Source organism: Ziziphus jujuba, chromosome 4, assembly GCF_031755915.1.
Source record: "Ziziphus jujuba cultivar Dongzao chromosome 4, ASM3175591v1".
Lineage (NCBI taxonomy): Eukaryota > Viridiplantae > Streptophyta > Magnoliopsida > Rosales > Rhamnaceae > Ziziphus > Ziziphus jujuba.
The window spans coordinates 24,818,040-24,845,246 of record NC_083382.1 but is presented as its reverse complement, the minus strand read 5'-3'; the positions used below and the strand labels follow the sequence as shown (position 1 = coordinate 24,845,246).

The following is a 27,207-nucleotide window of genomic DNA, read 5'->3' as shown; positions in this document are numbered from 1 at the left end:
TTTTCCTTTCCATCCCATATAACCATCTAAACTAAGAATTTGAATATTTTCTTATCTATTCGCTTTTATTTTTTCAATCCAAATATAGTATTAACACGAAGTAAATATCACTGCTGAACCCTTATTGGGTGGTAATAAGTCAAAAAATTCATTTTCATGCGCACAAACACAGTTATAGTTATTTATAATAACAAAAAGAAATATTTTTATCAAAATGAATAACATTTTATAAATAGTTTAAAATAACTTTCAATTTGAGGTTTCTATTTTTATTAATAATTCATAAATAGTTTAAAATAACTTTCAATTTGGGGTTTCTTTAAATTTGTAGTTGGGAAGAATAACTATCACTTAAAATACAAATAAGTTATACGTGACTAAACTAAAATACTTAAAAATACAAATTGAAAAACCAAAAACCTAATACATAACATTACCAAAAGAGCACTCTTAGTAAATTGGTGCAAATTCAACAATCAAATAACTGTTTGAACATTGATTTTTATTTTTTTTTTATTTGCTTCACAAAAATGTTGTAACAAATTTTTTGACTCCTATATTTCTTTTATTTAACTTTTTTTCAAAAAAATAAATTTTTAAATGGCACACCACACTAGGCTACAAGGAAAAAATAAATTTTTAAATGGCACACCATACTAACTCCATGGTCTAGCAATAGGAAAGTGGATGAAAAACCTTGGGCCAAACTATACCCATCCTTCGTTCCTGGAAAAATGTATTTCGGGTCGGTTGTTTGGATCTTTTTGCCGACTCCCTCGCTCCAATTTGAGGGAACCGAGTCCAAATAGAGAAGTAGATTTGGCATGATCAGCCAGCCAACCAAAGAAACATCTGCAACTGGGGACCGACCTTCTTTGTCGTCGAATTCGAATCGAACCACTTCAATTCCACCTCGTTGCCGTTAAAGCTCCGCCATCTCAGCAAAAAACCCTAGATCTCCATCTGAAAGCGGTCGCATTTGATTTCCCGAAGCTTCAAATTCACTAAAAGGTGAGGACTTTGCCTTAGAAATCTGTATCACCGTATGTGATTAGATCTGGGTCGAGTACAAAAATGGGTTCTATATTTTTTTTTGCTCAATCCCCAATGTGTATATACGATCGGTAAAACACATGGATACGTGTTGATATTGGAGTTGCAATTTAGGTGTATGATCTCTGATCTGTGTGTGTTTGGCCGGAATTCGAGATTATTTCAGTCGCCGTATACCTTTTTTTTTTTTTTTTTTTTTTTTTTTGGGTTCTTTCCTTTGGCTTTACCACCAATTGGCTGAAATCTTAGGAGAGCTGAATTTTGTGTTTTGTGCTTCTTTTTTATTTTTTTTTATTTTTTTAATGGTGAAGAATTGTTGAACCAAGAATGGAGGGGCAGCAGAAGAATAAGGAGAAGAACAAGTACAGTATAATTGTCCCAACTTACAATGAGCGCCTTAACATTGCCCTCCTAGTCTACCTCATCTTCAAGCATCTTCGGGATGTCGATTTCGAGATAATCGTTGTGGATGATGGCAGCCCTGATGGTACTCAAGAAATTATTAAACAATTGCAGCAAGTTTATGGGGAAGATCGCATTGTAAGTACAGGATCTGTTGGACTTTTTTGCTTGTGGAGAAGTGTTTGTTATTATTTCTAGCATTTTATAACAACCATTTTTGCTCCTTTTTTGTTTCCCCAGCTCCTAAGAGCAAGGCCTAGAAAGCTCGGGTTAGGTACATTTATTTTTTATTTTTTATTTTTTTCCTCATGGGTTATGTCTTTTTGATGAAATAATAACTGGGAAGTGGGCTTTGTTACAATCTTTTGTAATTTCCAGGAACGGCTTATGTTCATGGGCTGAAGCATGCCTCTGGAAATTTTGTTGTAATAATGGATGCTGATCTATCCCACCATGTAAGTATGTATATAGGAAGTTTACTGATGATAGGAAAGGGCTTAGGTTGTTGGCTTTGGGAACAATCAGATCATTTGGGATTGCTCAAATTATCCCTTGCCTTGCTATTGCATGCGTAACTAGAATTAGACCTTAATATTATTCTCATCTCAGGGTTTCAAAAATTTGAAAGTGGAAAAGTAATGTTGCTCTAATTGTTAGAAATGTTTTACCGGCCTCCACAAGCGCCATTTGAGATTGTGATGACCCTCTTCTTTCCTGGACTTTAAGCATTACTGTTTGTTATGACTGGCTATTCGAAGTATCTATTCACTGCATTTCCCTATTTTTGATTAGTTTTGGAGTGCTTACGTTTGATCTTTTATTCCTCTTATGCAGCCCAAGTATTTGCCCAGCTTCATCAAGTAAGAAAAATCCTTATTGTGATTCCATTTTATACTTCAGAATACAAAACTTCCTGAAAGCCCTTACAACTATATGACTTGCTCATTAGGAAACAGTTGGATACTGGTGCAAGTATAGTAACTGGAACGCGTTACGTTAAAGGTGGGGGTGTACATGGATGGAATCTCATGCGCAAGCTAACAAGCAGGGGAGCCAATGTTCTTGCACACACACTTTTGTGGCCTGGTGTATCAGATTTAACTGGATCTTTCCGGTACATGAGCTATTTCATTGTATGAACTGTATGATTATTCACATTATCATAATTTTGGAACTAACTATTACTTGTTTTTCTACAGTCTATATAAAAAATCAGTGCTTGAAGATGTTATTAGTTCATGTGTTAGTAAGGGATATGTCTTTCAAATGGAAATGATAGTTCGGGCTTCTAGAAAAGGCTACCATATTGAAGAGGTATGGTTGTATTCTATGAGTACCATGGTGCAGTGAGTTTGATGGCTTTTTGCATTTTTCACTCACTTGGCATTTTATATTTCCTTTAGTATGTTGATGGAATGCAAATTTGGTTTTCGAATTCCATGACGTATAATTTGAACTTAAATTATAGTGAAACTGGATTTTCTTATGTAATTCTACACCTTTGAAGGTGCTTTGTCGACCATCTGTCTACGTCTTTTGATGGTCAGCTGGTTGTGCAGTTTCAGCCCTACGAAAGATTAGATAGCTGAGATGACCCCTTTTTTTTCTTTTAATTTTTTTATCGCTTTCCTTTATGCATTCTGTGGCTTAAATTCTTACGAGGATATTGTTTCTTCTTATCCTTGTTTTAGTTTCATTTTGTTTACTGTATAATTTCTGATTTTTGAACCTTGGTTTTATTGGTTCTCTATGCATCTACAGGTTCCAATTACTTTTGTTGATAGAGTATATGGAAGTTCAAAACTTGGAGGATCTGAAATCGTCGAATATCTCAAAGGCCTTGCATATCTTTTGGTTACTACATAAACACATCAACAGTGATAACTCATTTTAATCATTTTTGCTCTCTGATATAGATGTAAATTGTTTGGATGTGGGATTCAAAATATAAAATACTAGGTTGGGTTATATGCCTAATTGTCATTTGTCCTTGTTTACATTACAACCAAGCCTTAAGACAGTCTCTTTATTAAAATTTATTGCACATACTAATAGTATTATCTTGTGTCTTCTTCATGGTTTTTTTGGAAGATGACATGCAGAATGTTGCTTAACATACTTTAAAGTGTATTGGAAAAGGCTTATCCTCTTCCACATGGGTATAACATTATGGAAATGGACAGGAGTGTTAAGGGGAAAAGAAGCTGAAAAATGGATGTGACCAGAACATGTTTCATGTTATGTTAGTGCTCTCGTTCTTAATGCTGTAACTTCTTTTTTGTCAGTACATGTGGCCTCCGTACTCCCTTGCTCTTCATGGGCTTTTTGGGTGCTTTCTTTTAACTCACATGGGGTTTATCCTCAATAACTTCTAATTGTAAATGCATATCTTGGAAGGCAGGTATGTGGTGATTGTTTGTGTGCTGGGTGTTTCTTTTCAACCAGAGAATACCATGCCGGTTTTGGGTGTTGTTTTCCCAAAGCATTGTTAATTGTATATGCATGCTCACATGTTCCAATTACACTAGTAGAATCTGTTTTCTTTAGTAAAAGAAACATTTTTATGTTTTTTGGTTGCAGCTGCAATGGAGTGCTATAAGAAACATCTCCAGTGACAAGTAGAATGTATTTTCTAGATGACTTATGTGCAGCATGCATTGGAGTTTTATAAGAAATAAAATGGAAAGTTGCTTCACTTCGATATATTGCAAGACCTAATTGGCTGGTGTAGTGAGTCATTTCTTGCTTTGTTTATCTTTATTTTGCATCATAATTCTCCTTGCTTTGTTCCATTTCACATCAGTTGGATATTTTAGCAGATTCAGAAACTTACCTAAAAGAGTAGTGGCATTTCTGAACCCATTTTCTGGATTGCTAGTCCTGCTTAAGTTTTTCTGGCATCAGATACCCCACCAAAAAAAAAAAAAAAAAAAAAAAAAAAACCACTTTAGCTTTTCTACTGTTAATGATAACAGAGAATTGCAGACAGAGAAAAGTTATAGGTTGTGAGCTTCTATCAAACATGCTACTTCGTTGTATTATTTGATTGTCCCAGGAAACATGATTCATCAGGAGACCTTTATCAACCAGAAAAAAAAAAATGAATGAAAAGAAATGAACCAAATCCTTGTAATCTTTGTTATGAGTAACTAGTATGATGGATCTTTATATTAACTAGTATGATGGTTGGTGATCTTGCGTCTGTTACTTCTTCCATGGTTTCAAAATAGATAATACGACAATGATTGCAATCAGCAGAAGCAATATGATGGATATCATCATGCATTTTCTTGACCTCTTTTGCAAGCTCTTTGCGGTTTTTAGAGCATCTGTACCTGATTGTACATGGTCCACTGCATTTGCTACCTGTACAAGATAGCGAGTGTATAAATGAAGTGTTATTCTAACTTGTAACTAGAGTTTCTGGTAATGTTAAAAAGGCCAAATAAGCTAGGCTCTTTTAAGCGAGGACGTTAAATAGGGAATTAAGAGATATCATGTGAGGCAAAGCAGAAAAGCATTATTTTCATCAGAAAAAATAAATAAATACATAAATAAAAATATCCTATGTGTTGGTCTATGCAATTCGGCCAATGATCAAAGATTTCAGGCCGACCCCATCTAAAGTTGACACATTGTTTATGCTTACAAGTTAGAATCATCAAATTCTAGTCAACCTCTATGAAACATGTAAAGGTTGAGTCTTGGTCTGTGTAGAGTTTATTTTCAATTCCATTCTTCAGTCTTCTTCAAATTGTTTTCACCAAAGACTAATCTATATCCGGATAGAGGAAGACCAATAGTTTGAAGGAAAGAAATGACAAAGAGTTACTAACAACGCACTAATAAAGGAAAAGTGGAAAGAAGGAAAGGGAAAAAGGAAGAAAATCATATTCCAAAGTACCCTGCTAATGGACAAATTAAAACCTTAGTAGTTAGCAAAATGCATATAATTATCATCAATCCCCTTCTAATTGACAATGTATAACAATACTAATTAATATAGTAATTTAGCAAAGCGATTAACTTTTTTCATTTCTATATTTTCCATCTTATACCAAACAGAAGAACAGAACATGAATTTTTATTGTTATTTTTTTAATTGTTCCACTTTCCTTTTGTCCTCTACCTTCCTTCGTACCTAAAAAAGGCTAAATGATTATAAGACAAGCTCAACCCCAAAAAGGCTCTAAGATGAATTGAAAAAAGAAAAGAGGCTGAGGGATGAATCCAAGGTATGAGTGCCTAGAAGCCAAATCATAACATAGAGTCAAGTGAACGCAACCAAAGTGTCATAATGAAAATCACCTTTTCTCTACCACTTCCTCAAGATGGAACAATCATGTTAGACTTAACACCTTCTATGGAAAATATCCTTAAATCCAAGAGCAACAAGATGCGAGATCCATTTCTTATAAAAAAATTTAATTTTTACCCTTCAAGGATCAGTGCTAGAAATATGTTACAATTTACGTCTTCACAACTCTCTACTTGCTTACATTGACTTAAAACATTGAAATAACTTAATAATGAGACATGAAGTTCTATTCTGAAAAAGATTCTTGATCTTTACACTAAAAGGATCAATGCTAGAGACTAAAACCCAAACAATATTTCAATGGGGTAAACTTAGATCATAAAATCAGATTATTGGAAAAATTTTGCAATCTAAAACTGAAACCAAACCAAAGGTCGACAAAACCCAATTGTGGGAATTGGTAGGTTTGCTTCTTGGGCTGAACCTGTCCAACTGTGTGCTGAAAAGTCATTTCTTTTAGGACCAAAGGAAAAAGAAGATACATGCATAAAGAGTAACATAAGTTTAAGAAAATGATATAAAGTTAGCTTATGATAATGTGCATTAGTGCATAACGTAAGAAGACAATTGAATTACTTAAGTGGACCATCAAGACAATTAGACGTATCTAGAATACACATTTTATGCAAAGTCTCAATCGAAAAAAACAGTTAAAGACCTTGGTTCGGAAACACTGAATCTAAATCATTTTTGTAATCGCCCACCAAGTGAAGGAAAAAATGTAGTCTTAATGCCACTGCAAAAATTGCCGGAATAATATTTTTTGAGAAATGACTTAACGAGGACACGAATATATATGGTCATTGTTTGACTAAGATATTTCTTTTTTTTTTTTTTTTCTTTTTTTTTTTTTTTCAAGGAAACCTATGGCAATTCAATGTCTGCGGAAAGAAGAATTAAGAGAAGAAAGAAGTATTAGGAATGGAAACCAATAGCAAAGGTAATATTGTCACATGGAAAATACAATTAAAATGCCTGATCGAATCTTTCACTCTATCAAAGTCCAACTTCAAAGAACACACCCCCCACCAATAAACCAAACTTCACATCAGAGGATAAAAAAATAAAAGAGCAATAATCACAGATGCAAACCCAAAAAAAGAAAAAGAAAGAAAAAAAGAAAAAAAGAAAAAAAAAAGAAACAAATAGGTAACACACCTCTAATAGAGGTAAAACAATTTGATTTTCCAACCAAATCTGTTGCATGGAAAAGAGACAAAGGGATAGCTCAAGCACCCTAGCCACTCTTCCATGGTTTAAGGACCCCTACAACTACAATAGCTACTATTAATAAGAGAATAATAATGGCAATGCACATCCATTTTCGGGAGTTCTTCTGGAGTTTCTTTGCATTTTGAAGTGCAGTGTTCCCCCTTTGGACATGATCGACTGCATTTGTAACCTGAACACAATTCCCATTAACACACAACACCAAGCAATGCACAACATCCTTGTGGTACACATCAATGCACATTCAAGCATGCGAAAAGTATATAAGCAAACCTGAGTTTCAATGTTATCTAAAATCTCTCCTTGAGCTTCGACTAAGACAGCCATATCAAGGTAGATCTGAAAGAATCACCAGAAATCATGTTGGACACTTTACTTTCAACAGTTTAATTCACATGTCTTTGTGGACAAGTACCTGATGCAAGTCAAGAAGCTTTTTCTCTATTTCTTTCACAGCATCATGTCTCTCCTGAATTTCTTCAACAGTATTTAGGATCTGGAGTGGCAGCAACAAAACACAAATAACTTTCAAATTTCAAATTGCCAAGTGAAAGCTCAATTTGCTGATTTTGTAGCCTCAGCAGCTTAGTTTATTGCTGTCAGCCTTCAATCACTAACTTTGTGCAAGTAAACAATTTCCTCTCTCAAAACTTCCCACCCACCCACCAACACCCACAGAAAATGTTATATATTGTTTAAGAAGATTAACAGTTATCAAAGTAGGAAAATCATATATGCTTACCAGCAGAAATTAAACCCACTCAGTTTTCTTTAATTAGAATAAATGCTACATTTAGATTTGTCTTTATCCTAAAAAATTGAAGTAGGTCTCAAACGGGAACCAAATGACATTCTAGAACTTCTGAAATGGTTTTTCATAGCACATGCAGAACTTCTGAGAAACTACATAATTTTCAGCTTTTATAAGTGTAGCACTAAACTTGCCAGAGAAGAAAGAACAAGGAATCTGCTATGTTTGATATACATAAAAAATACCTGTCCTCGCCCCATTTCTTGCATTGCGTTCTGAAATATTTGCTCGCTATTTCCAGTCTCTATCAGGTGGTCAATTGTCTAAGGCATTCATTAAAATCGTATGATTATGATACTATCCAAACCATTCGGAGTTCAAATTCTAACATCATGATTCAGGCTCACCTCTTCATCCGGTCTGCTACCAGTTACTGTCAAATCATAAATACAAAGTGTGATGAATAAGAGTACTACCATATGAAAACAAATGATATTAAAAAACCACCCGTACCTGTAATGACTCTTCTCTCGACAACCTCACGATATTCATCTTGAATTCTTTGTCTGAGGGTCTGAGAAATATTTCACCCATTAGAAGACAGGTTGGAAACAATGCCCAATTATTACAATCATAAAATGTAAATATACCTGAAAGTCGGTCATTATGTCCCTAAACTTTTTTGTCAAAGAACTGCCATTCGAAAATTATTTGTATGTCACTAATAAATATTATAAAGAAAGGTAGTTAAAGAAATCTAAAATTTAGAACTTTTCACTGTGCACAAACTTTGTCATGTTCATCCTTGCTCTGTCAACACCTGTTCCCTTCTCACATCCAGGCTTCTGTCGGTTGGCTAAATTCTGCAGTAAAGGAGAGTCGGTACATGAAATGACTCCAAAATAGAAACCACACTATCAAAAGTTTTTCAATGTAAGAACAAATATTTAAGCATTACATCTTTGTTCATCGCTTCTAGTTTTGCTTTGACACTGCGTGCAATCTTTCCCACTTCATCAATATCTTTCTCCATACGCTTCTTGATTGCTGAAAGCAGTCTTAGAGTTAACATGAATGCCAAATTACAATCAATATTCAAGTAACATACTAGAAGACAGAATGGTTTACATAATTGGAAAACTTAATGCATGGTGATAAAGTTATCAAGGGATTTCCCAAGTTTCTAGGCAGGTTCAATCTGCTTATTTTTTGTCTCAATTTAGTTCTTGACCAGGCTTTAAAACTAGGTTTCACTATGTAGTTTGAAACAAAGAACCAAGTAGATCAAGCACCTATTCAAGTTGATCCTCACCCAGACACACTGCTGACTTGATGCTACATTTTAGTTTCATAACTCAATATATTTGATCTTTGCGTTTACAGATAATATGGACCATGATGAACTTACCTTTCATAGCAGATGCTTTTGTCACTGATTTTGACTCTTCGTTAGCATCCTGTAGAGAAGTCCACATGCTTCAAGTTATCACATATAGTCAGATAGACATAATTCCTATAGTGAAATCAACAACCAAACAGATCCTAGTGTGGTATAATTACTTAATCTTGTTGTAACAGGATTCAAATTACAGAGAAATTCTTCTCTTGATATCCACACTGCCACTGTTAGTGGCCTATCTGTGCAATTGGACTTGGGACAAGAATTTGTTAGTGTTTCACAATTTACAATACATATTTTTCAATGGTGATGAACACACAAATATTGTCCGATTACTTTCTTTAAAAAAAGGAAAATAGGTAATCATGCCCGTTCAACCCTCTCCAGAACTGAGATATATAAGAACACAATGAAATCAATATGGTCCTGCAATGACTAGTCATGCCAATTTGAGTACAAACTAGCCCTATAGCCCTCCAAGCAAAAGGCTAGAATTCGAAGTGACCAGATTAATATGTTATTTTCTCAGTCTGCATAGTCTTAAAAGTATCACTGGATACTCTGGTCAACACTAATTTTAGGATTTGTAAATAAAAATCAAGAAATATAACTAAATAAGTCATCACAGGTATAGACACATTACATAATTTTTAGATTAATTGGAAAACAGATGATGTGGCCCAGAGAGCCACAGCACATATACTCGATATAGCAGGAAGAAATCTACTGAAAGCCAAACATAATTTCTAGAAAAGTGTCAATGGTTACTATAAAGCCCAAATGAGAAATATGCATACCTTAAGTTTCTTAAGTAGGCCAGCGAGCTTATCAACCTGCCTCTCTACATCTTGTATCTAAAGTGCAAAAGAATATACACATTAGCACTAACTTGCAAACGTGCTAAAAGAAGAAGGAAAGTAAACTGACCGAAAAATATAGCATCATATATAAAGAAGTAGGGGACAAGAAAAGTAAATTTAGCATATAAGTGTCCACCCTCCGAGGTTTTTGTTCTCCAAAACTTCCACCAAATTTTTTATTATTTCTCAAGAAAATATGTAGCGTGTAACCAATATACAGAATTATTTCATTTCAAATCCATATATTAACTTTCCAATCTCAATTCTTAGGGTAGGAACTACCTGTTTATTGAAAGCCTCCATTCCCATATCAGAATTGGTTCGTGGAACTTGCCTCCCCATTTCAATATCACTTTCTCTGGAAGGCTGACCTTGGGCATCCCCAACAAATGAATCCTAAAGCACAGCAAGTTCATACAAATTAGCAAAAGGCTTAAAACGAGCGGAAAGAACAAAAAGGAAATCTAAACAGTTGAATAACAATTAAAAACTTTGACGGAAGGCCTAACAGAATTAAGAAATCCACCGATCTGCTAAACCAAACTTAAATAAGTTTCTTATAATTTTCTAAATTTGCTTTTGTTTCATTTATTATCATGGTTGCATAAAACAACCAGTTAATAAGGAACTTCCATAAGAAAATAACAATAGCCCCTGTTTGATTGCCAGGAAAGTTCACAAAAATATGCAGCTGACAACCAAGTGAGAGAACAAGCCGGTTCAACTGAGGTTGAATTTTGGTAAATCAAAGACTTTTCACAAAAGAGAAAAGAAAATTTCAACAATCTCACTTTCATCTTCATTTAATACCCTTAAGTCATCTATCTCAGCAATCAAAGGGCAAATGGGTTGTCATAAAAAGATCAACTAGACATGATCTCAATAATCTAATCGAAAAATAACCTAAACTAACAAGTGGGTATTCCCTAAATCGTGCAAATTCACATTGAAATCGCAGATAAAAGCATCAAATATCAAAGTCATCATCACAAGCTGAGCAACAACAAATCTAGAAAAGATACCAACCCAAAACTTTTCTTAAACAAAAAAGTTAAAACACCCAAATCCAGAATATCAAAATAAATCCAAACATCAAAACCCAATTATCTTGAGGGCCAGTGTCAATTTACATCAGTGACACACAAAAACTGAATTGAATTGAAAAAACCAAAAAATTACCGAAAGCAGGTCGTTCATCTTGAACTAATCAAAGGCGCAGGGAGACGAAAGAGAACCCGAATTCGAATTGTGGAGGATGATGGAGAAGGAAAAATGAAAGAGCTAAGGAATAGTGATGGAGATTTTCTTTGCTCTTTATTTTCTTAATTTTCCATGTAAGAATAAAGAATGAAAAGTGGGTTAATGTTAAAATTTTTAATTACACAATCAAAATAAAAAACAGTGAGCATACGCTTTGTTGGTTGGCCGGCGATACATTACTTGGAAGAGCCAAAACAACAGAGAGACAGCCCATTGACTAATACATGGGCGTTACCTACGAATTTTTTTAATGTGTTTTTACTAATTATTTTACAACTGGTTTCCTAAGACAAAACCGTAGCTTAGCTTAGCGGTGTTGGTTGCCCAATGTGAAGTGAGCTGTGTGGGACACTCATGTTATGTGGAATCGGAGGACCCACAAAAAAAAAAAAGTTTCATTTTTTAGTTTATTTTATTTATTACATTTAATTATTGTTTTTTGCTAAATTGTTAATGTAGAGTATATAACATTTTAATTTTTGTTTATGAGAGGCACACATTTATTTTAAAATATTTTTAAAAAAAATTCACACGCTTTGCTTTAGCCATTTTGATATGAAATTGTTTGGTATGTTTTTTTTGGGTAAAATATGAAATTGTTTGGTAGGGAAATCAATGAGGGAGAGAAAGTAGTTGGGTTTGTGTAATCATTCTAAAATTAACTGATTCTAAAATATGGCTTTTTAACTAATTTTTTTCGAGTTTTTTTTTATTATATATTGGTCTGATTAATTATAATGGGTGAAAGATTTGTACACTTTTATTTTCTTCTTGTTATACCAGATAGAACATGATGGATATATACATTTTAATTCATTTAGCTTCTATTTCATTCCTTTAAAAAAAAAAAAAAAAAAAAAAAAAACCTCTTCTATTTCATGGTTCTCACTTTTCACTTCATACACATCCTTCCATTTCGACTCCTAGTCCTTGCCAATTAAACATAAGGTAAAAGTAAAAATTCTGTTATACAATATATTTTTATTTTTCCAAGGCTTAAATGCTAAACCTCTATTTACGATCATTTTGCATAGAGACTGACCTTTTTATTATTCTAATTGAGTAAAATAAAATAAAATAAAATAAAAACTACAAAAATGTTTACTTACAAAATCAATCTTTTTTTTTTCTTTTTTGAAAAAAAAAAAAGAAGAAAAACACTAAATTAGGATAATTTTCTCAACCAATGTAACAAATATATATATATATATATATATATATATGTATATATAGATTATTTTGCAGATTAGTAGGAATACAATATTTCTCGCTTAAACTTATTGCAAGCAAAAGGGGAAAAAAAATTTCAAAAAGAAAATTTTTTCGGCTGATTAAAAAAATTATTTAAAAAAAAAAAGACAAATGAAATAAAAATGAGAATCAATATTTATATATTGTTCTGACCGTATATATAAATATATATATTGTAGAAATTTCATATTTTAATGAAACCATATGAGGACTTCAGTTTTTATTATTGATCTAGCATTTTAATTCCTGAATTAGATTCCAAACTTTAAACATGAGATCGAAAAGTTAAAAAAGAAAAAAGAAAAAAGAAAAGAAAAGAGAACATAAACTAAATGTTACAAATCAATATTAGCAATAAATTGCATACTGATTTAAAGTGTAGGTACATATATTCTTCCAAAAAAGAAAAGAAATGTTGGTACATATACAAAATTGAGAGGGTAAGGAAGTTAATTATGGTTTTTAAATGATAATAGTTTCCAAATATTATAATAAGAATTAAAGGATCCTACTGAGGAAATTGCAATAATTAAGAACAAGACAGCAAAAAAGAATATTGCTCGTTTTCTAAACTTTTTTAGCAGGAACATCGCGGTTCGCAGAGCAACTGAACTTTGTCCCACGTAATCGAATGTGTCATTCATCTGAAACCAAAGTCATAAGATTGGTATTCACCAAAACAAAAACAAAAAAAATTAAAAAAAAAAAGTCATGGGATCGGTGAAGGATATTACCAACAAACTCCACAATATTATGCTAATTTACAGACAATTTTATATGTTAACAGATATTTAATAAGATATTTTTTAGTAATTTTAGTTATTAGGGATTATGAATATTGTTTTTGTGAATATAAGACCTTTATTATTATTATTATTATTTTTAGTCAACCATTGCTTGTCTGTCCTTCAAAAGTAACCATCCATAGCCTAAATAGCCCCCTCCCCAGTATCGTTACCTATATAGAATGCATTGGAAGCAAAAGTTTGGGATTGACCAAGCTTCAAACCCATAATTTCGGACTTACAAAATGATGGAGCCACCAATTTCCTGTCACTTGCTCAATCCCTCGGCTGTATGATTATTTTTCTTTTGTCAATCAAAGGTTATAAATTTTTATTTGGTTATTATATTGTACTCTAACATGGTCGATATGCAATATATTTTTTTAAGCAACAGTTGCTAGATTTAGCTACTTAAATTTGAAAATTATGTTTCAATTTTCTCGTCAAAAAAGAATGTTTTAATTTATTAATTTCGGACAAAAACTTATATGCTTTTAATTTATTAATTTTGGACAAAAACTTATATGCATAATCATCACCCACCTGGCCATCCTCATGGGCAAAAGCAATCTGATTGAAGCACTCTTGCCACTCTTCCAAAGCATGGTCACACTGGTGATGATTTTGTTATCAGCAATATTAAGTGAAAAATGTGTATATATATATATATGTGTGTATATAAATTTGTTTAAAAATGATCAATTTTGCTTCATAAACAGCATTAGCCATCAGCTTCTTGTTAACAATAGACTGAATATTCAAGTTCATTATCTATAATAGACTGTTAGCATATCATTTACAGTGTAGGATTAACACACACTATAGCACAACTACACACACACACACACACACACACACACACACACACACACACACACACACAATATATATATATATATGAGGATGCTATTGTAAGAAAAGTCATCCACCACTTGATAGGGACAACAATTGTGCACAATCATCATATTATACAAATCATACAAATATATTTTGACCGTCAATTATTAGAATGCTCATAATAGTAACACTATATATATATATATATATATATATGTATTATTTATTGAAAACTTTATATTTTCTAAAAACCTGAGTTTCTAAAAGAACAATTTTATCTATACTTTATACACAATATATATATATATATATTTTTATATATTAACAGTGGAGGTGGAGGATTCAATCATACTCCAAAAGATAATAATTTTTACTATTAGTCTATCTCAACAAACTATTTTATATAAATAAGTTAAACTTACATTAAAATGAATTGGTAGTTTTAACATAAATTTTTTTTTATTAATTTTTACATCGTATTAAAGTTTAAAATTTAAAATTTTAAAAATTATCAAATATAAATTTAATAATATAATAAAATTCTATTTATAAAAAGTAAACTTTCTAAATACATATAATATCAAATTTTAACTTTTAATGTAGTTTAAGGATTAAAAATACCTATTTGAGTATATATATGGTGTAAATCCACAATTTTATCTTTTATATATCCATTTAGTAATTAACTATGTAAATAAATTAATGCTTATAAGATGTGCACATCATTTTTCGTTTGTAAAACGAACTTGAAATTAATACAAGAAATTAAGGAGTCAAAATAATTAACCTGACATTCGATGTTATCGAGCATCTCTCCTTGGGCCTCAACAAGAACTGCCATATCAAGATAGATCTGAAAAATATTGATGAATCTCAATCAAAACCTTTATATTAGACAAAATGGGATTCACTTATATATTCTCATTAAACACAAAATTAAATTGTTTCATTTATCAAAAATAAAATAGCATAAAATAAAATAAAAGAAATCGTTTCGTCAAGTAGTACTTTGAACAAATTTAAAACTACAAGATCAAACGTATTCTTATATATTATAGTATCGTGTATACACATACCTGATGCAAATCAAGAAGATTTTTCTGAATTTCCTTTATAGCATCATGTCTCTCTTCAATATCTTTTAGGGCATCTAATACCTGCATTACAACAATATTGGTCGTTTAATTTTGCTAATCTCATTTTTTGTTATATTATATTATATATATTAGAATTTGTTACATGTCCAGAATAGCAGATATTTTGTAACTTAATTAGGGTCTTTCAACTTAATATGGACGATGCAATATGCAACCAATATAGATATATAGGGCTAATTTGGAAAGTCATTTAAAGTGTTGCTGGCACCTGAGGATGTCCTTGAATTGCCTTCTGGTAAATTTGCTCACCAGTTCCCGTTTCTACCAAGTAGTCAACTGTCTGATTTTACCCAAAAAAAAGTAGTCAACTGTCTGATGCAAGAATATACATTCATCATAAATCAAACTCAAACCCCATGTTAATTAATAAAATAATTAAATTTATATGTTTATACCATGGACTCTGATCTAATTAGAACATAATTTCCATTTTATATAAATACATTGTGAAACTATTCACTTAATGAGTGATTAGATTTTTAATTTTAAATAATGAATTAAGATGATATTTTAGTATGTTCCCACCAATATTGGGTAACACAATTTCAACTTTATATATTGGGCAACCCATTTCTAATAAAAGGCATTTTGAAACGAAAAAATGAAAAAGAAAAAAAAAATAAAGAGAAAAGAAGAGGGAAAAAAAAAAAAGAACACACATTTTTGTTAATTAAATGATTGTTGAAAAATTATGTTAAAAAACATCCTATAAAATGCATATTCTGCATTATAAAAAGTATTTTTTTAGATAAAAATAAAATTTTTAAAAGGCCCTCAAATAACATTTTTTACGTACACTTTTTATTTTATTTTATTTATAAATATTTATTATTTTATTTATAATTAATTTATATATATATATATGAATTAACTATTAAATATCGTAATAATGGCATAGAAGCATATATTACATTAAATTCAATTAAAATAACATTAAAATAAAAAAAATTAACTTTCTACTATATTAAAATAAAGAATCGCTTAATGATTTTTTATTTATTTTAAGAATTGGCTCTTTAAATATATTATATTAATTTATTATATATTTATTATTTTTTTAACTTTTAAAAAAAAATTATTTTTAAGAAACTGTACAATACCTAATAGGACTTTTAAAAGAATATGTTTAGCTTGAAAATGTTTAGGCATATCGGTTTAATATTTATTCTAGATATTATTTTTAAAAAATAATTTTTGAAAACATTATTTATATTGTTCGAGATGTGACATATTATTTTAACATTTTACATTTTATTGGAGATGTTTTAAAAGTAATTTAGAAAGTACATCCTAAGTTTTTCTCTTTTGTTAATGACACAAGTTGCTTATTTTGCTTCTTAACTGAAGAATGACAAATTTTGCCAATAACATTTTTTGTTCAAATTTTTTGACACTAAAAATACCATTAACAAAATTTACAAGTAGATCCTACCATCAAAAAATTGATAGGACCTACATATTTATTGAATTAAATTTATTTTTTTAACTAGTTAAAAGAATAATTAAATATGGATCCGATTTCTTTTACCCTTTGTGCACTTTTCATTTTTCTTTTTAATGTGGATCTCATAATTTGATTGACATAATTTTTAAAACTTGGCATTACTATTTTTTAATATTTATTATTGAAATATATGTTAAAGTTTGACATTTACCACTAAAAATTAAAAATGACAATGACAAAATAGCATTTATCATAAGAGATGCTCTTCCATATAATTAAAAGCAAGGTATAATTTTAATTTGGGATAAAGCAATTGGATACCGAACCTACCTTTCTATTCTTCTGTCACATGCATATTATCAATCAACGAATTATTTTGTAATTTTGAAACCTAGTATATGGAATTCACCTTAATACCCTCACTATTTATTGAAAATCAAATAAAGAAAAACTTTAACGACAATGCTAAATTTTTAAATACTGGGGCATTTAAAAAACAAAGCCAAAACGCTTGAAAAGGATCATTTTGGAACCATTTTAAACAGGAAGAAAAGATCAATAACTTGAGAGCTTCTCACTTATAGTTAGGTGTATAGATAAAAATTCTCTTATCTAAAAAATTTGGTACAACAAGTGATTTATTTATAGTTATAATTTGATCCTGTGCAAATATTGGATAAAAATAAACTCACTACATATATACACATACACCCAACAAAGCTCTTATCCAAGATCATAGACAAAAATTAAAATTAATATAAGATCGATTGATTTTCAAATATAAATGATTTATATCTGATAATATATTAATCATCTTGAATTTTAATTTTTATCAAGAATAATTTGTCTATGATACAGATCATCTATACGGTAGAATTTTTCCATATATATATATATATATACACTTTGTTACGACTCATTAGTTTATGTTTATAAGTTGTTAAGTTTGATATTGCTCACCTCTTCATCCGGCATGCTTCCAATGACTCCTCAACCCATAATATACAACCACAATATTCAACAAAGATTAGATATATACACACTCACATATACCTTTAAACATTTGAATAAATTCGTGTTGTTTGATAAAATTTGGGTTTTTCAAATGTTTGTTAGTTTAAGTTATAATAGTGGTTGATATTTGCTAGACATTTCAAATTAATAACTACAAACATAAAGGTGATAAAAAAATATATATATATATACATATGTATATATATATATATATAAATATAATATATATATATATATATGCACACACTAAAATAACCATTTTAAATTATGTTTGATTTGATTTTTTTTTCCTTTTATAAATTTATAGTTAATATAAATATCTAACAAATTCTACTTATGGTTAACTAATATCAACAAACATTTAAAATAAATAACTTATATACAATTTGGTAAAAAAATAAATAACTCGTTATCAAATGAGACCTTAATAATTAATGTATTAATTTTAGGCTCAAAATATTTTCACCTGTAATAAAACGTCTTCGTACAACCTCACGGTATTCATCTTGGATCTTCTCTCGTAAGATCTGAAACATTACATATTGATGTGTAAGAGGTCTTTTTAATTTGTTGATGAGAAATGTAAAGGAAGTTGTTCTTCCATTTTTGTTTTTTTTTTTTTTTTGGGTGGTGGAAAAAAAATATTAATATGTATGGTAATGTATTTAGACCATAAATTATTAACATGTATGGTAATATATTTATACCATAAATTCTTTCACTATGTCCTTGAACTTTTTGGCCAAGCGACTGCCATAGTCAAACAAGCAAAAAAATCAAAAGAAAAACTTTTGTTAATTTTCTCAAATTAATTGCTATATATAGATTTTGAATTAATGTAAATTAAATTAACCAGGTAATTTGAAAATTAAGCACACTTTGTCATATTCATCCTCAGCCTGTCAAGACCTGTTCCTTGGTTACATCCAGGCTTCTTTCGATTCATCAAGTTCTGGAAAAAAAATCATGAAAATAATTAAAAGTCAGTTTTTCTTCAAGTACTTAAAAATTCAATAATTAAGCTTAAAACCATGAATATATTAATTAATTTCCAGACCAAGAAATTAATCAGCTGAGAATTACGTCTCTTTTTATTCCTTCCAGTTCCGCTTTGACATTGCGCGCATTCTCTCCCACATCACGAATCATTTTCTCCATCCGCTTCCTTACAACTGAAAACAGAGAATAATATATCCCTAATCAGAAAGTCAATATAGATATATGTGATATAATATACGTTTTTGGAAACTAATTTTTAATTTGAAATTATAATTAATTTAAGCTCTTGGAAGTAATGTCTACTCTTTGTTTTCATTTTCTTTTTTTTAACATTGTTTTTTTCCCTAGCTATCTAGATTTTTCTTCTCCGAAGGCTAAAAACTTATTGGCCAACATTTGTATTATTTAATTATGGTTGAGCCTATTTATTAGTCATATATATGGAGCATAATGAGACTATACAGAAGCAATTCTTTGAAGAAATTTTCAATTACAAAAAAACCGATTACCTTTCTGGGAAAATGAGTTTGTAATTGATTTTGACAACTCACTAGCATCCTGCATGAACCAACAATACTTTTATTATTGATCATATAAATGCAAAACTTTATATATATGTTAATATCGATCCTCAAGGCTCAAGTAACTAATATTGTTCCAAGCAAAAAAAAAAAAAAAAAAAAAAAAAGTAACTCATATTGTGTTTACAATCTATAGTGACAACGTAATGAAGCTTAATTTTCATTAATAAGGTAGGATACTTTTTTTGATAAATAGGAGGGGATTTAATAACAAACCTTGAGTCCAGAACCTAAGGCTTAATTAATAAGGTAGGATATTTATTTTTTCCTTTTAATATTTATTTATATTTATTTATATGCTTACCATTTTACCCCTCAATGAGGTATTATTCCTCCTTCTCTCTCTATCCTCAGGGCATATATTGAATTTCCTTTTGCAATCTAAATATTTTTCCCACTAATCCATTATTTTTATCTCCTATTTATTTTCAATCAAAATTGTTTATTAATTCAATATTTATCTATAATTTGGTTTATACAACACTTATTTGATTACTGTTTTTAATATAATATTTCATTACAATTATAATTAGTTAATACATCCATTTATTTAATAACAATTTAAATAAAAATATGCTTATTATAATATTTATCAACTTTATTTTGTTTTAACTAAAGAGATCTTGAATTATCACTTCTTTTATTTTACTTACAATTCTTGTTTTTTTTTTTTTTTTTTTCTAATTTTCAATTTTTTTTTCAAGGAGTATAATTTATGTTTAAGTTATATATATATATATATATTTTCACTCAATCTATTATTATTACCAAATCATATTTAACTAGATCGTTGAAAACATTTTTTTCCTAAACAAAAGGTTTGAGAAATTCACAAAAAAAAAAAGAAAAAGAAAAATAAAACGAGTGTTTTATTCGTCTTTAGTTTAAAGAATATTCTTTTTACTTTGACTACATACAATGAAAATGTTGCATTTTGTATATGGTACTGTATCTTGGAAAAAGCAAAAATTAAAAAACAACTATATGTTATTTTATAAGGGTGGCCACCGGAGAAATTTCCTAGGTCCGCCACTGTTACTTTAGTAAGATTATCCAATTATACAGAAAAAAAATGCTATATATATATATATATATATACCTTGAGTTTCTTAATTTTCCTAGAAAGCTTGTCCACCTGATTGTCAACCTTCATTATCTGTAATTCATATAAGCAGGAGGACAAATCAAGGAAAATTAGATTTTAAATTTTATTAAATTAATACCAATCAAAAGCGGAAGAGAAAGAAGTTAGTATGTATAAAGATAAATATATAATCGTCTCCTTTGGTGCTTTGCTATGTATCTTTTAGCTAACTTCAAGTACTAGTAATGCTTCTCTTAAAAATCTTCTGATCTTCTGATGAAATTTGTTATTTATTTATTTATTTTTTTAAGAATGAAAGAAATTCAATGGTGCCTTGTACACGAATATATATATATATAAAACATATATAAATTTGAAAAACTACCGTCTATATATGTAGCCATTAATTTGGGTAGAAATTAGGCTCATACCTGCTTATAGAAAACTTCAACTTCTGAATTGATATGATCAACATAATTGCATAGAAACCCAGATGATTCCATTTGGACATCATTAATACTATTTTCTTCGGGTTCATTATGGTATTGATAATCGGCATCATTATCACTAGTGTCACCAAAAGGCTTATAAGAAGGCTCAATATAGTTACTATCACTATCAGATGAATCCTGAAACGAATTACATATAGGTAACAATTCCTTCCAAGACATTATACATTTCCCAAGAAAAAATATATTATGAAGAAGAAGCAGAGCTAATATAGTAAACATAGGCAAGTCCTTATGAAATAATAATCCTTCCTTTAAGTAATTTCATGCTGTTACTAAAGCACCATATTTAAATCTTAAAAAACATGACGATTAATACATAAATCCGAACAAAGCAGTTCCAGCCAAAAAAAAAAAAAAAAAAAAATGCAAACAAAGAACAGAATTATATGGATTGGTGGCAGATAATATGTAAAATTTAAAATTACCGTGAGCAGGGCGTTCATGATTCAATAATCAGAAGCAGAAAAAGATATGTATAGAGTTTGTGTCATCTGTGTCTGTGTAAAAATGTTTGGAAGAGAGAGTGAGAATATGAGATGGTATGAGATGGTGAAGTTTCAGGTTAACTACTTGATAAACTTGTTAGGCTATAAGTATATTTTTGTTTATATACATATATATATATATATATATATGTTTATTGGCCGGCCGCATTTAATTAGTAAGAAACCAAAACCCCCTCAAGAGGACAACTCACACGGAAGCCACACGATCACCAGCATTACGTACGGACAAACCATGCATCAAATGGTTGTAATTTACCAAAAATCCAAAGGGAGGCTTTAGTCCTACCATCCATACCATTGAAGAATCCGAAATTCTAAACCCAAAAATAATAAAAATAAATAAATAAATAAGCGAATCTGGCGCATCCCATGAGTTGGTTTATGTGAAGGCATTCTTCCTTTTCACTGAATTAAACCAATCGAGATCGACTTCATGAAGCCCAATAAATAAAAATGAAACGAAAAATAATTATATATTTATTAAGTATTTGATAAGACCCTTTGTGACGATTGATGATGTGCCTTTAGTGCTAATTCACAATAAACAAATTAACAATATTCTATCAAAATAGCACCATAACCACAATAAATCAATTAACAATATTCTATCAAAATAGAACCATAACCTCGTGATCTTCGTATGTGTATATACTGTATTTTATTATATTAGGGATTAGATATGCTAACCTTTAAGTGCAGTTATCAAATTTTAATTATCGTCGTTCCTGTAAAACTAAAAATAATAAAAACAGGAATAGTGCCAAATGTATAAACTGATATCTAACGTTTCTCTCTCATGTTTTTATCAAAACAAGCACTATAAATGCCTCAAACTTTAATCGTTCTATCGTATGTATGGTGTTTATATTAACCGATGATTTATTCCTCAATATATATATATACATATATATGTATACAAAATAATTAATAGATAATAATAATAATAATAATAATAACAACAACATAATAATAATAATAATAACAATAATAATAATAATAATAAAAGGAATAAGCCAATTAAAGTTCGTTTAGTCCAATAGGCCACTGAAGTTTCTTTATTGTAAAAGTCTGTAAACAAACCAATCTCATAACTGGTATAAACAAACTCTGTAAGTAAGCAACATAATTATGACTAATCTACATAAAAAATATCTAACAATCTTATTTTTGGATTGTATAATCATCATATATAACAACAAATTCATTTACTCAAGAATATTCCTAATAAAATACCATTTCATTTAAGCATATCGTATGCCGATAAGATATAATTATATACCAAATTAGACAGTATAGATTCTCTCAGTAAATCTTCCAAATCTATATATCATTTCAATTGAATACATTGCATGCCATAAATTTAGTTTAAATAATAAAGATTTATCTTATAACGTGCAATCCTCCCTCCTAATACATTATACCATTTCATTTACGCACATTGCATACTCGATAAGATATAACAACATACTTAAACTAGATAGTACGGACTCATTGTGATACTTGTGGATCAACATGCATAAACATAAAGACTATAATTCTCAAACAGGCTTGCTAGCACAAGAAGCAATAATATGTATAATAATATCTTATAACAATGATTCACATATAAACATATATTGCTTATAAGGCAATACTCAATCATATATAACATATAATATGGACATTATTATAGATTGTATAACTTCACTGTGTCTCAATGGTCCCAACTACTTCACAATCTCATATGAGACATATTCTCCTCAAACAAATTTATAGGCTAACCTTTAATAATGGATATGGCGCAATATTTTTATAGGTATGTACACAACAAAACTCTCAAATAGGCCTGCTAGCACAAAAAGCAATAATATTTGTAATAAACATCTCATAACAATGATTCACATATATACATGTATTGCTTATAAGACAATACTCAATCATATATAACATATAATATGGACATAATTATAGATTGTAAAACTCCACTGTGCCTCAATAGTCTCAACTACTCCACTATCTCATATGAGACATATGCTCCTCAAATAAGTTTATATGCTAATCTTTAATAGTGAATCTGGCACCATGTTTTAACAGGTATGTAGACAACAAAATGATATAGTTGCGAAATTAACACACAATAACATTATTAGCCATATAACAAAAATGCACCAAAAAGTTTGTATCATGGTTTTAAAACATGCCACATGCTTTGCCTCCACATTAACGAAGTTATAAGTGTTCGTCTAACACTATTTTACAAAATAACTTCTTTTGCCATGATAAGCTCATAAAAACTCTGCTGCACCAAAGTAGTGATGTGCTAGTTTCAAAACAACATACCCACATAACAAATCACCATAATATATCAAAGTAATGGTGCGTTGATCTCAAATAAATATGGCTATTTCATAGTACACATAATAAATACTACTCTAGCATTTACGAGAAAACACCCACTGCATAAACAATATCCTATGGCATGTAATATTGAGTAAACATCAAATTGCCAAATGCAGAAGAAAATGAGACTACTCTCATTTGTCATTTTATAACTCCCTCATTCTAGGAATATAGTCCCCGGAAAACTTGTCACTTTTAACCAATGATACCATACTAGGAGAACTAATGTGCATATTGAATTGTTTGATAATCCTAACAAACAAGTTTCAATCCATTTGGCAACTTAACCAAATCTCACATATTATTTGATACTATGGATGTCATATCATTTTCTATTGTGTATCTAATTAAAAGTTAGATAATGAACTACTTATGGCTTATTTATAAGTGATTAGATCTAACTTATCATTTATTTCAAACTCTTGTTCCTGTAAATAAATCTCATAGTTAGATATAACAAAATTTTGAACCATTTATAACCTTCTCAAAAGACACATCAACGATAGCTACATCTAGAACATTTCATTCTATCTTAAAGGGTTTAGTCCTAACTAACTCTGATTCTATAGCCGTTGAATCAATAAAATATTTAACAGTATCTAAATTTTAGATCAAGAGAGTAGGATAAAACATCCTAATGGAAATTGAACAACCAAATTCATAACGAATATCGATTGCTATTAGCTTTTTAAGTCTACGAGACAATGAATCAATGCCATTGGAAGCACCTTTTTATTATTACAAGTTTTCATAGATAAGTCCTTGTTTCTTTATGAATATTCTGTTTCCCAAGAATATATATGTTGTAAAACATGAATTTTTTCTTGAATGCATATGAATTATTATTTTATTTGATAATTCTTTATATATATATATATATATATATTTTAGTGTAAAACATATTGATGGTGTTGAAATCTAAAACTTACACAGTATGAACCTGTCTAACTGGGCCATTATAGGCTAGAGATATAGCCCACAAAAGTTTTGGACTCACATAGATGCTTAGTAGGCCTGATTGCTAATGAATGAAGCCTGTCCGAACAGCTTTCCGTACACGCAAGTGGATAATCCATCGGCCTTGCTGGGCTGTTCACCTTTGTGCGGTCATTCTATAAATACAACACAATTTTTTCTCAGTACACCACAAATAATTCAATGTAACCAAACCTTATCATCACAACCCAACTGTCAAAAGTTACAATAAATCAATATTAAAAAAAAAAAATTGAAGAGAAATTAATATACTATGATCAAAATTGGGGGAAAAAAAAAAAGAAACCAAAACGTGTTTATCTAGTTTCTTCTTATTTTTCTGTTTTTGGGAAAGGCATATATCCAATGAAGATGAGTAAGCATGGGAGAAAGTAACCAAAAAAAAAAAAAAAAAAAGTGAGAGTACGAAAAGTGGATTATAGTTGGAAAAAATATATATAATGGATTTAGAAAAATATTTATTCAAAAAAAAAAAAAAAATGAAGATCGCACAGAATGAATTACCGTAAAATTATGAAAGGCGAGCCTTAAGTGTTCTGGCAACAATACTCGAATTTCTATATCGGCGTTATCTTCAATCATGCCAGCTGTGTCTCCCCAAACGAACACTTTTGACTAGTATTATTATTATTCTATTTTGGGTGAAACTCTCCAACAGAACACTTTTTTTTTTTTTTTTTTGAGCAACATAAAGAGAGTAATTGGGCCCTCTACGTGTAAGAAATCTACACACACTCATTGGAGAGCAATTAATTCTCAACATGCCTATTAGATTCTCAATTTGATGTTTCAATGTTAACTAGCCTATCAGGGTTCCTAACTTAAAGAGAATGTTAATGTTGAACATGATAAAACAATTATATTAATAATAATGCAATAACCTCTACGTTAAATCATGTTGATTTTGTATATTTTCATAGATAAGTATGTAAAATATGGGTCAACTATACTTCGAGTTATCTAAACAATTAGGAAAAAACAACAATTCCCATCCCCCTGTGTGTGTATATATAATATGTATGTCCAAATTATAATTCAAATGCTTAATTTTATGTACCTTACTCTGTGCCAAACCTGCAACTCTCAAACCCCAAGTCCACGTTACATTAAACAAAATAAATTCCACATAAACCCTAACTAGCATTCAACATTTAAATTTTATCCCATCAATAGGAACAATTAAGAATATGTAGCAATTAAAATTAGATTATTTATAGACAAAATTAACATCCCCTAGCTCTTGTTATAAGCTCCACTCGGTTTCTCTTATATACCATAAGTTAAATCAACACAATTTTCACATCTTCTAGAACTTTTCTTTTGGGCAATATTTTGTTTGCAAGAGAACCATCTGTTTCCTTCATAACTCTAGCCCAACATGAAGAGTGGTAAAGCTTCTCGTAGCAGAGTTCTCAAACTGTGTTGTGGGTTATCTACAATTTTCTTAATCATCATTGTCGTCGTGCTCACAACCTTGTCGCTCACCATCTTCAGGCCTAAACAACCCGCAATCACAGCACACCCTGTTGGCCTCGAAAACCTTCATTTCTTGATCACAGAAGTGAACATCACTATAGAAATGGTGATCACCATAGACAATCCAAACTATGTAAGCTTCAAGTACAAAAACAGCACAGCCTATATTACTTACCACGAAACGGTTGTCGCTGAAGTACCTATTGTGGAACAACTTGTCCCTGCTCATGCTAACCTCAGTATAACAACCTCTGCGGATTTTATGATGTCCAAGTTAATATTAAATCCATATTTCTTCAATGATTTCGCTTCTGGGTGCTTGAATTTTAACTCAACGGCTATTTTGCACGGTGAAGCAAGTTTGCTCAAGATTTTCAAATTGCATTTCAAGGCTTCAAGCTGGTGCGGGATCTTGTTTTTTGTTAATTCCAAGCACGTGGAGTCTAATTGCAAGAACAAACTTAAGTTGTGATTAATCAGTGCGCTTGTTTAGTTGCTGTTTTCCCTTTTGATTTTTCCTGCTTTATGATCGTATATATATATAAAACAGCTAGAAAAAATGATTGTTATTCAACCATTTTTGGGAAAAAAAAAAAGGCTCTGTTTTTAGCTTTTTATGTTGTCCTTTGTCTGTCTTTTTTGACTTATGTTGGAGAAACATACAACATATATTTTTCCTAATTATTATATACTATATGTTATGTACAGAAAATAAATATATAATAATAACACATGCAAACTTGATTAATTACCCAATTTTATTAATACATCTATAAAAAAAATGTTAATTCATGATTTTTCAAATCGTGATAAATAGATAGATAAATAGAAGATATATATATATATATAAATTTTATGTTGTGGATGATCTATATGCAAATCGCATTTAAAGTTGATGTTTTTTAATAAAAAA

At 30.1% G+C, this 27,207-nt stretch overlaps 3 protein-coding genes across 6 annotated transcripts; 1 reads left to right on the top strand and 2 right to left on the bottom strand.

Annotated features, from left to right (window-relative positions):
• The first annotated feature begins 700 nt into the window (after positions 1–700).
• LOC107417032 (dolichol-phosphate mannosyltransferase subunit 1) lies at positions 701–4,635 on the top strand. Of its 3 annotated transcripts, XM_048471414.2 has the most exons (9): positions 707–1,011; positions 1,365–1,593; positions 1,696–1,729; positions 1,834–1,910; positions 2,290–2,315; positions 2,405–2,569; positions 2,655–2,769; positions 3,217–3,309; positions 4,036–4,635. In XM_048471414.2, exons 2-9 carry the CDS (start codon positions 1,381–1,383, stop codon positions 4,075–4,077), a joined length of 765 nt encoding a protein of 254 aa, XP_048327371.2. In that variant the 5' UTR covers positions 707–1,011; positions 1,365–1,380; the 3' UTR covers positions 4,078–4,635. The 3 variants fall into 3 exon arrangements, with proteins under 3 accessions (XP_048327374.2, XP_048327371.2, XP_048327373.1); XM_048471416.2 differs by lacking the exon at positions 4,036–4,635 and having other exon boundaries at positions 711–1,011; positions 3,217–3,515; XM_048471417.2 differs by lacking the exons at positions 1,696–1,729; positions 1,834–1,910 and having other exon boundaries at positions 701–1,011.
• LOC107417045 (syntaxin-132-like) lies at positions 4,035–11,508 on the bottom strand. Of its 2 annotated transcripts, none has more exons than XM_048471413.2 (13): positions 11,193–11,508; positions 10,296–10,409; positions 9,951–10,007; positions 9,163–9,211; positions 8,713–8,801; positions 8,544–8,617; positions 8,405–8,447; positions 8,268–8,328; positions 8,162–8,187; positions 8,000–8,077; positions 7,419–7,499; positions 7,277–7,342; positions 4,035–4,821 (listed from the first exon to the last, which is right to left on the bottom strand). In XM_048471413.2, exons 1-13 carry the CDS (start codon positions 11,208–11,210, stop codon positions 4,660–4,662), a joined length of 918 nt encoding a protein of 305 aa, XP_048327370.1. In that variant the 5' UTR covers positions 11,211–11,508; the 3' UTR covers positions 4,035–4,659. The 2 variants fall into 2 exon arrangements, with proteins under 2 accessions (XP_048327370.1, XP_048327369.1); XM_048471412.2 differs by lacking the exon at positions 4,035–4,821 and adding an exon at positions 6,593–7,175 and having other exon boundaries at positions 11,193–11,503.
• Positions 11,509–13,410: 1,902 nt separating this feature from the next.
• Positions 13,411–26,523, bottom strand: LOC107417033 (syntaxin-132-like). The gene is made up of 15 exons (XM_048472445.2): positions 26,292–26,523; positions 25,876–25,892; positions 20,857–21,054; positions 20,441–20,497; positions 19,270–19,318; positions 18,845–18,933; positions 18,640–18,713; positions 18,469–18,511; positions 18,228–18,288; positions 17,708–17,733; positions 15,512–15,583; positions 15,223–15,303; positions 14,934–14,999; positions 13,853–13,921; positions 13,411–13,482 (listed from the first exon to the last, which is right to left on the bottom strand). Exons 1-15 carry the CDS (start codon positions 26,521–26,523, stop codon positions 13,411–13,413), a joined length of 1,206 nt encoding a protein of 401 aa, XP_048328402.2.
• Positions 26,524–27,207: the final 684 nt, after the last annotated feature.

Coding starts and splice junctions, on each gene's coding strand:
- LOC107417033 (XM_048472445.2), bottom strand. CDS start 26,523: ATGAGCAGGGACAAGTTGTTCCACAATAGGTACTTCAGCGACAACCGT. Junction 17,734..18,227: donor ACGAAGACGTTTTATTACAG/GTGAAAATATTT, acceptor TGGGTTGAGGAG/TCATTGGAAGCATGCCGGAT. Junction 15,584..17,707: donor GAAGCATGCCGGATGAAGAG/GTGAGCAATATC, acceptor GGGTAAAATCAG/ACAGTTGACTACTTGGTAGA.
- LOC107417045 (XM_048471412.2), bottom strand. Junction 7,500..7,999: donor AAGAAATGGGGCGAGGACAG/GTATTTTTTATG, acceptor CTGCCACTCCAG/ATCCTAAATACTGTTGAAGA. Junction 7,176..7,276: donor TAGATAACATTGAAACTCAG/GTTTGCTTATAT, acceptor AATTGTGTTCAG/GTTACAAATGCAGTCGATCA.
- LOC107417032 (XM_048471414.2), top strand. CDS start 1,381: ATGGAGGGGCAGCAGAAGAATAAGGAGAAGAACAAGTACAGTATAATT. Junction 1,911..2,289: donor ATGCTGATCTATCCCACCAT/GTAAGTATGTAT, acceptor CCTCTTATGCAG/CCCAAGTATTTGCCCAGCTT. Junction 2,570..2,654: donor GATTTAACTGGATCTTTCCG/GTACATGAGCTA, acceptor GTTTTTCTACAG/TCTATATAAAAAATCAGTGC.